At 34.7% G+C, this 9810-nt stretch overlaps 1 protein-coding gene across 3 annotated transcripts in view; it reads right to left on the reverse strand.

The window, feature by feature from the left end:
- The window catches only part of LOC149786547 (mitogen-activated protein kinase kinase kinase 15-like), a 29419-nt gene extending 21549 nt beyond the window's left edge, over positions 1-7870 (reverse strand). For 2 of the 3 annotated variants that reach the window (XM_089977049.1, XM_089977048.1), the window contains exons 1-2: positions 7030-7870; positions 1126-1264 (exon numbers count right to left, since the gene is read on the reverse strand). In XM_089977049.1, coding sequence (XP_089833175.1) covers positions 1126-1188 — 63 coding nt within the window. In that variant the 5' untranslated portion in view covers positions 1189-1264; positions 7030-7870. Of the gene's footprint in view, positions 1-1125; positions 1265-7029 lie in introns of those variants that run through there. The other variant, XR_016424978.1, reaches the window with a different exon arrangement.
- Positions 7871-9810: the final 1940 nt, after the last annotated feature.

Below are 9810 nucleotides of genomic sequence, written 5' to 3' on the forward strand. Positions count from 1 at the left end.
AATGTCAGGCCCTGTATCACGTTTATATTGAAAATGAGGTTAACAAAAGTAATTGCTATTCAATTTATATTTTTATTTTGTGGAGCAAGTATACATATACAATTTTTGGCTACTGAAGTTTGGATTTATATCTATTTGTTTCTTCTTTAAATAGATCACCTGATCATAACATGTTGCAAGTCACTCCACTACCTCACAAAGTTAAAAAAATCCAAACAAACAAAACATCACTATTCAATCAAGATTACAATATCTAGGCACTATTTACACTGACAGACACATCACTACGCATTCAGGATTACAATATCTAGGCATTATTTACACTGCTAGACACATCACTATGCATTCAAGATTACAATATCTAGGCACTATTTACACTGATAGACACATCCCTACGCATTCAGGATTACAATCTCTAGGCACTATTTACACTGACAGACACATCACTACCCATTCAGGATTACTATATATAGGCACTATTTACACTGACAGACACATCACTACCCATTCAAGTCTCTGCTTTTGCCAACATGGGTATGCCAGAAAGATTGCTCATAGCTGCCAATAGGTCAGTGGTTCTTCCTGGGATTTTCCTGGGTTCTGCTTTCACCAAATATACTGGCCACCATGTACATCCTATCATGTGCTGTGTGTGTTTTTGTGTGATTAGGATTTTTAACGTAGCTTTAACAATTTTTCAGTCAGTGACAGTTTTTAGTGATGTCTAGCACTGGGGCATCTTGCTACAGATATGTATCTTCATGTCCCATCTAGTAACAATATCCTGACACTAGGCTGACCAGTCCTAACACTAACCTCTTAATGCTGAGCACCTATCAAGACAGCTGTTAGTACAATTTTTATATATATATTTTTGGTATGACTCAGCCTGGGTTTGAACCTGCAACCCTATCATGTGCTGACAAATTGTATGAAATTCATAGCAACCCTTAGTAACAACCATAATGGTGATATCATTTTTTATTACACTGATACATTTCAGTATTCCATTATCAGTTAGGTTCCATGTAAATACAATTTTTGTGCATTTTTCTCCTGTTTAATGATGAAAATATGTTACTTCAAAGTGGTCACAAAGCCAAAGATTTTAGAGTTGGGCGTTACCTGCAAAGGTTCAGCACAAGGGTTTATGCCAGCTAGTCGTTTGGATGTCCCAAAGTCTGACATTTTCAGCACACCACTATAGGTATTGACCAATCCATTATCACCCTTGATATCTCGATGCACAAATCTTGTTATCAAGCTGAAAGAAATGGGATAAATATTAAAAAAACCAATGTCACATCCAAAAACGTGTAACAGGGTTATAGTTGTTTCCATCTCCATTTTAAAAAATGTTTAAAATTTAAAGCATGGTTACTTCAACCTTAAAATGACTTTCACAACAGTATCACTACTAAATGTACTTACATGCATCTATTTCAAATAAGAGATCATCTACAAATCCAAGCATATACTACATGTAGAAATCCAAGCATATACTACAAAAGAATGTCAATGACACAAAAGTCCCTCTGCCCCAAATGGGAGATAACTCCATATTTCTACAGTGTCATCTGCTTCAGGTTCTCAGTTACTTATGGGTACTGAAACATAGATGTTTTCATCTTAGTAACACATAACCAAACAACCCTTGTGACCATCAACCTGACATCACAACTCTCTATTTATTTCAATGAAGTAAAATATGATATAATCTATGTATGGATATAGAAGATACCGCCCAATCTGTATAGCTCTCAAAACGTCACCCAAAAAGTTAAACAAGTCATCCTCTGATCTTGACCATGGATCCTTCAAATCCATTGGATGCTCAATCAACAGCGGTAAATCTGGTTCTAATGCCAATCTACAGATACATAAATTATTTTTATTATCTGGAAGACTTCAACAAACTGACAACTCTGACTGCCATCATAGTATTAATATCTTATAACCCATGGAAAAACCTTCACTATAACTGATGATAATTGTAGATTGTACTGCTACATCCTAAAACTTCAACTATTCACCAAAACCCTAAAATAAAAACAACTGCTCCCACGACTGTGACTTTTGACCTCCATGATCCTAAATCTATATCAGTGTTTCTCACCTCCTGCCGCCCCAGCAATAATTTTGTGAACAAAGTGAGATGATGATCCACTAATACAAACAGGAGTTATTGCCCTAAATAAAAAGCATTAACCAAAAAGCTGATGGCATATAGATAGAAAGACATTGTAACCATATGGAACATGTTCTACAACATTTTGTCAGAGTCAAGAAAATAATAAAATTTCAACGGTCTTTTAAGAGAGAATTGATTTATTTTTTGCAAGTGAAGAAAATGCACATGTGAATTTCTAAAAATGAAGAATGAATCATGACTTTTTCATTAAATTCCAAAAGTTTGCATATTGGGCAAGAAGAATCCATCAATATCAGAAGATTTTCATTTCAATTCTGCTTGTTCAAAAGTGCATCACCATCATTTATTCCTATACCATCTGTATAAAAAAATCAAACATGCAATTGTAATAAATAATATTTTGACTTGCCAAATATTTCAAACCTTCCAGTATCTGTTTGGTATAAAAGGCAATTGTTGGCTTCATAGTCCTGTGACATTTCCATCCAAAAGAGTACACCATACCTTGAATGCGAGCTTCAGTGAGATCAAAATCAACAAACAAAATTTTCTCAAGGATGCCCATCATATTAGGGAGTACTTTAACATCATTTAGGCTTGCCTTACAACCATGGTCTCTCCTTGTACATGTAATTGCCCTACAGGATAGGTACATTAATAGCATTATGTCTTGCCTTCTGACCATGGTATTTCCTTTTACAGCAATTACCCAATAGGATAAGTACATTAGCATCATCATGGTCTGCCCTACAACCACGGTATCTCCTTTTACATGTAATTGCCCAACAGAATAAGTACATTAACATCATCATGGTTTGCCTTACAACCATGGTATTTCCTTTTACGTGTAATTGCCCAACAGAATAAGTACATTAACATCATTAAGGCTTGCCATACAACCACGTTATCTCCTTTAACATGTAATTGCCCAACAGGATAAGTACATTAACATCATCATCGCTTGCCTTACAACCATGGTATTTCCTTTTACATGTAATTGCCCAACAGAATAAGTACATTAACATCATCATGGCTTGCCTTACAACCACTGTATTTGCTTTTACATGTAATTGCCCAACAGAATAAGTACAATAACATCATTAAGTCTTGCCTTACAACCACTGTATCTCCTTTTACATGTAATTGCCCTACAGAATAAGTACATTAACATCAGCATGGCTTGCCTTACAACCATGATATCTCCTTTTACATGTAATTGCCCAACAGAATAACTACATTAACATCATCATGGCCTGCCTTACAACCATGGTATTTCCTTTTACATGTAATTGCCCAACAGAATAAGTACATTAACATCATCATGGCGTGCCTTACAACCACTGTATTTGCTTTTACATGTAATTGCCCAACAGAATAAGTACAATAACATCATTAAGTCTTGCCTTACAACCACTGTATCTCCTTTTACACGTAATTGCCCTACAGAATAAGTACATTAACATCAGCATGGCTTGCCTTACAACCATGATATCTCCTTTTACATGTAATTGCCCAACAGAATAACTACATTAACATCATCATGGCTTGCCTTACAACCATGGTATTTCCTTTTACATGTAATTGCCCAACAGAATAACTACATTGACATCATCATGGCTTGCCTTACAACCACTTTATTTCCTTTTACATGTAATCGCCCAACAGAATAAGTACATTAACATCATTAAGTCTTGCCTTACAACCACGGTATCTCCTTTTACATGTAATTGCCCAACAGGATAAGTACATTAACATCATCATGGCTTGCCTTACAACCATGGTATTTCCTTTTACATGTAATTGCCCAACAGAATAAGTACATTAACATCATCATGGCTTGCCTTACAACCACTGTATTTGCTTTTACATGTAATTGCCTAACAGAATAAGTACAATAACATCATTAAGTCTTGCCTTACAACCACTGTATCTCCTTTTACACGTAATTGCCCTACAGAATAAGTACATTAACATCAGCATGGCTTGCCTTACAACCATGATATCTCCTTTTACATGTAATTGCCCAACAGAATAACTACATTAACATCATCATGGCCTGCCTTACAACCATGGTATTTCCTTTTACATGTAATTGCCCAACAGAATAAGTACATTAACATCATCATGGCGTGCCTTACAACCACTGTATTTGCTTTTACATGTAATTGCCCAACAGAATAAGTACAATAACATCATTAAGTCTTGCCTTACAACCACTGTATCTCCTTTTACACGTAATTGCCCTACAGAATAAGTACATTAACATCAGCATGGCTTGCCTTACAACCATGATATCTCCTTTTACATGTAATTGCCCAACAGAATAACTACATTAACATCATCATGGCCTGCCTTACAACCATGGTATTTCCTTTTACATGTAATTGCCCAACAGAATAAGTACATTAACATCATCATGGCGTGCCTTACAACCACTGTATTTGCTTTTACATGTAATTGCCCAACAGAATAAGTACAATAACATCATTAAGTCTTGCCTTACAACCACTGTATCTCCTTTTACACGTAATTGCCCTACAGAATAAGTACATTAACATCAGCATGGCTTGCCTTACAACCATGATATCTCCTTTTACATGTAATTGCCCAACAGAATAACTACATTAACATCATCATGGCTTGCCTTACAACCATGGTATTTCCTTTTACATGTAATTGCCCAACAGAATAACTACATTGACATCATCATGGCTTGCCTTACAACCACTTTATTTCCTTTTACATGTAATCGCCCAACAGAATAAGTACATTAACATCATTAAGTCTTGCCTTACAACCACGGTATCTCCTTTTACATGTAATTGCCCAACAGGATAAGTACATTAACATCATCATGGCTTGCCTTACAACCATGGTATTTCCTTTTACATGTAATTGCCCAACAGAATAAGTACATTAACATCATCATGGCGTGCCTTACAACCACTGTATTTGCTTTTACATGTAATTGCCCAACAGAATAAGTACAATAACATCATTAAGTCTTGCCTTACAACGACTGTATCTCCTTTTACACGTAATTGCCCTACAGAATAAGTACATTAACATCAGCATGGCTTGCCTTACAACCATGATATCTCCTTTTACATGTAATTGCCCAACAGAATAACTACATTAACATCATCATGGCTTGCCTTACAACCATGGTATTTCCTTTTACATGTAATTGCCCAACAGAATAACTACATTAACATCATCATGGCTTGCCTTACAACCACTTTATTTCCTTTTACATGTAATCGCCCAACAGAATAAGTACATTAACATCATTAAGTCTTGCCTTACAACCACGGTATCTCCTTTTGCACTTAATTGCCCTACAGAATAAGTATATTAACATCACCATGGCTTGCCTTACAACCATGGTATCTCCTTTTACATGGATTTTTTGGGGATATTCTTGTTCAGGTGACATTAAAAAGCATGTGATAAGAGTGCAATAGAAATAAATTGATGTAGCAGGGAATACTGCAATACCCTCCATCTGTCTGTCCATCTACTTCTGGTACCTCTAACTGCTAAACTGCCAGGAGGAAACTCTTTATGTATCAGTTACAAATATGATAACCGTTTGTTAGAGGGTAAAGTTTTTGGGACACCACGGGAGAGGTTTTGAGGTGAAATGTACACAAGTTGTATTTACAGTGACTGATATCTTTTTAAAATAAAATGTCAATCGAACATTTTACTGGCAATCACAGCAAGGATAAATAACAATTATAATAAATTTTGGGTTGTGATTCATATGCTATGCTCAAGAAACGAATAGTTGGGATTCGGATATGAAATGAATTTTGTGTCGTGATCCCTAGGCTACGTTCAAGATCAGCAATAGATATGTATGTAATAGAAAGCATGGGGATTGCTTTAACTGCCACACCACTGAAGATCTACGCCATGTATTCAATATATGCCCAAAATATCAACCCGCTAGGAAAATATTTATCAAAAACCAAAAAGAGATTGGATCACCACACACATACCCAGAGTTACTTATGGACTCTAACAAAAATAAACAATCAGCATATAAAATATAAATAAAATGATAGATTCAGCAGGACTTAGGAACAAAATATAATTACTATCCCCACAAAACCAAAAGACCCAGTAACTAGCTAAATAAATTTAGAACCCCCCACATAAAAACCCATAACATATCATTCAGTTTTATAAAAATATTATTAAATAATTCACTTACAAAGCACCTATAAAAAACTAACCAAAAAAGCAGATGTCCTAGATGTCCTTAATGAACCGTGTAATCGGCTAGGACTCCGGTCTCTTGCTAAATAAAGTATAAATAACATTCAATCTCTAAAAACATTAATAAATAAATAACTTAAAGAGGCAATATCCAAAAACTTTTAAATAACATAACATAGGAAGCATACCCTAAACACCTCGACTAGTAATACCATAATAACCTTGAAAATCTCTCTTCATACATGATTTCTACTAACGACCTCTATAAACAGCATAGAACACTATCCCTTTTTAGAACATTTAAAAAAAAAGAAACACCAGGCAAATGCAATAAGAAACCAACGATGTGAAGCAACCAGGACCGTTCCCGAGCTCTCTTTCCCACTAATGACAGCTAACCATTCAACTGTAAGGGACCTTTATGGACCCACATATTGAGGCCAAACTATCAGGGTTCCTTGAACCCATAAAAGCCTGGGGGAGGTGGCACTATTCCCTTCCCCAGGAACAACTAGCAGGCTGCAGTGCAGTCAGAAAAATGTGGCACATGCACAATGGCACACACGCCACTGTAATTAAACTCAACAAAACAAAATGGGATTGGCCATGACAAGACAAAAATATTAGTTCAAGTTACAAGTATTAAGACTCACCTATCCTTTGAAGCTCTGAGCAATTACTAAAGTCCTTTCAAGAGATGACAAGTAGAGTGGTCAAGTTGATCCCTGCATATTCATTTGGTTGTACCTCAAAGCCTTTCCTGTACCTAATAATACATCCACTCATTTTTTAAAAAAGGATTAAATCTGTTCCTGCAATATTCATATTTTATTTAATTTATGACTCATCAACCACTATGATCATAAATATATTTGCTATAATTACCTGTGGCCTTCAAATATTGCTTATCTTATTTGCATTGAATGTGCATTTAATGTGATTTTTATTAACCTGTCATTTCCTGTGGTCTTTAAACTTGTCAGATTGTTTTCTTCTTTGCAATTAATTTAGCTTAATTAACTGAAGTTTTCATTGAATATCCACATATTTAAATAAATATATCAAACTTTAATCTACAACTGCTTCTAGTTTATAAGTCAACACTAAAGCACCATCACAAACTGGAGCAATGTATAAACCAAGCAAGGGAGATAACTCTCGACAAAGGTGTTAGAAATATGAAAATATATACGCAGTTCATCTAAGTATGAAATACACAGTTCGTTATCATTATGTCCCATACAAGTAACTTTTACCTTTAAGAATACTGGAATAGAAAGTTATTGGATGCAAAAATTTCAATTAGCTTTCAGTAAATTGTTTCATTCATTGTATGCTGTCAGCAAAAAGACCACATGGGCATGCTACTGTTCATGTGACTTGTGCCATTTTTCCTATGATAAACCCGAGGCACCAGGATAGTAAATCTCTGATAAAGTAGGTGGTGGACTTGTAGACCAAGAAATGGGTAAATTTACAGGGAAACAAAAATACAATCCAACAGAATGCACAATGAAAGTAAATAAAATGACGAATATATCATGAAGAAAATGGCGAATACAAATTAAAAAAATGCCAAATGCAGAATGATGAAAGATGACAAAAATGGAATGAAATACACATCCACTGAACGGATTTGAAAATCTAACGTTTTGCATAATGCCACTGACTTTCCAAAGCTGAAATACCTTGCCATGATAAAACAGGATCAGATCCTTTACATTACAATTTTTCAACCCTATCAAGCCATGTTCTTGTCTAGTAAGATATAAACCATCAATTAAAGTTATGATGCACTTCTACAATATTTATTTGGAAGACATGTCTTTCTTCTAAATTGCTAACAAATTACCTACAACTATGTTAACGTTTACTGCAGCTTCAATTATATTTTTATTTATCATAAATTAAATGAGTCCCTTTCATTTAATGCATTTGCCATTTTCTTAAAGCAAAATTTTAATAAAACCAGATAGAAAGGCAAGTTCTCACCCTTACACATTCCTGGAACTGTAAAACCTGATTTTGGTAAATACATTTCAATTTGGTTCCAAATGAACAAGAAAAAATGGGAATGATGAACAGAAGAAAAAATGTAAAATCGTAATTTAATTCTGAGACTCTAAACAAACAAGAGGCTCAAGTGGGCATGATATTTCCATCTTTGCCAGGCAATTAAGTTTGGTTATATTCTCAAGCAGATCTTGAGAAGTCACTGAAAGTTTTTCTAAATGTAACAGTGGCTATCTTTCATGGCAGATGGGCATTATTTTAATAAATTTTAAAGAGGTTAACGCCAGGATACTTTTTTCAGATTTGCTAACAGATGACGAGTGATTACGAGTAGTCATTTGCAAGAATTTCTTTATTTTCAGTAAGGATAGCCATATTTGACAGCAGAACAAAATCAGTTGAACAAATAAGGAGAAACCTCAGACCAAAATGCTTTCCATTAAATATGAGTTGTTTCTATTTACCAGTTCTTGATAAAATGTTATTTGACTGCTGTTCTAAGAAATGGCAGCCACATTTTCTGGTGAATCAGCATCATCTGAATAAGCCTGCATAAAATTCTTGAAAGGAAACCTTTCAAATTTAGTCAAATTCTGTTGAGTGATTCTTGTGATGTTGTTTAAAAAAATTTCAATTTCTACATTTTCTGGTGGATAGGCATCAAGTTAAAAAGTCTGAAACAACGTCAAGCCAGAATGGTTTCTATCAAATATGGTCTGAATCTGTTTCGTACTTTTTGAGAAATTGTTTCCAGGTTTATCTATCTCTCGTAATGGCAGCCACATTTGATAGTGGATCAGCACGGTCTAATCTGAAAGACCTTTATGTTGGTATGCTTTCTGTCAAAGTTGATCAGATTCTCTTGAGTGGTTCTTGAGATGTTATTTAAAGATTTTAATTTCAATGTTTAATAATCATGGCCATATATGATGGTAGACTGGCACTATTGGAACAAATTGTGTCAGGATAATAAGTTATTATTAAAGGCTTGTATATGTTGTTTTTTTTAACTATGCCCAATGGTAGATCAGCATCACTTGAACAAATCTGAAAGAACATCATGCCAGAATACTTCCAAATTTGGTCAAATTCTGCTGGGTGGTTCTGAGAGGATGACATTAACAGCAATGGTGACATAAGGAACATATCATAAGCTAACTTAGAAGCATGACCATGTGAGGTAAAAACTTGTCTGTAATTAACAGTTACAAACATTTGTGAAAACACAGGATGGTTTTCTCATTAAGCATGGCCATATCAATATATAAATATGATGACATCACTGAACATGGACATATCATCACAATAATATGGCAATATCATAAAGCATAGACATATTTAAATATGTTGATATCATTAAGTATGGACATATGATAACATAAATATGGTGATATCATTAAGCATATAAATATGGTGATATC

The sequence above is a fragment of the Sinohyriopsis cumingii genome, chromosome 12, assembly GCF_028554795.1.
Source record: "Sinohyriopsis cumingii isolate HCF-2022 chromosome 12, ASM2855479v2, whole genome shotgun sequence".
Classification (NCBI taxonomy): Eukaryota; Metazoa; Mollusca; class Bivalvia; order Unionida; family Unionidae; genus Sinohyriopsis; species Sinohyriopsis cumingii.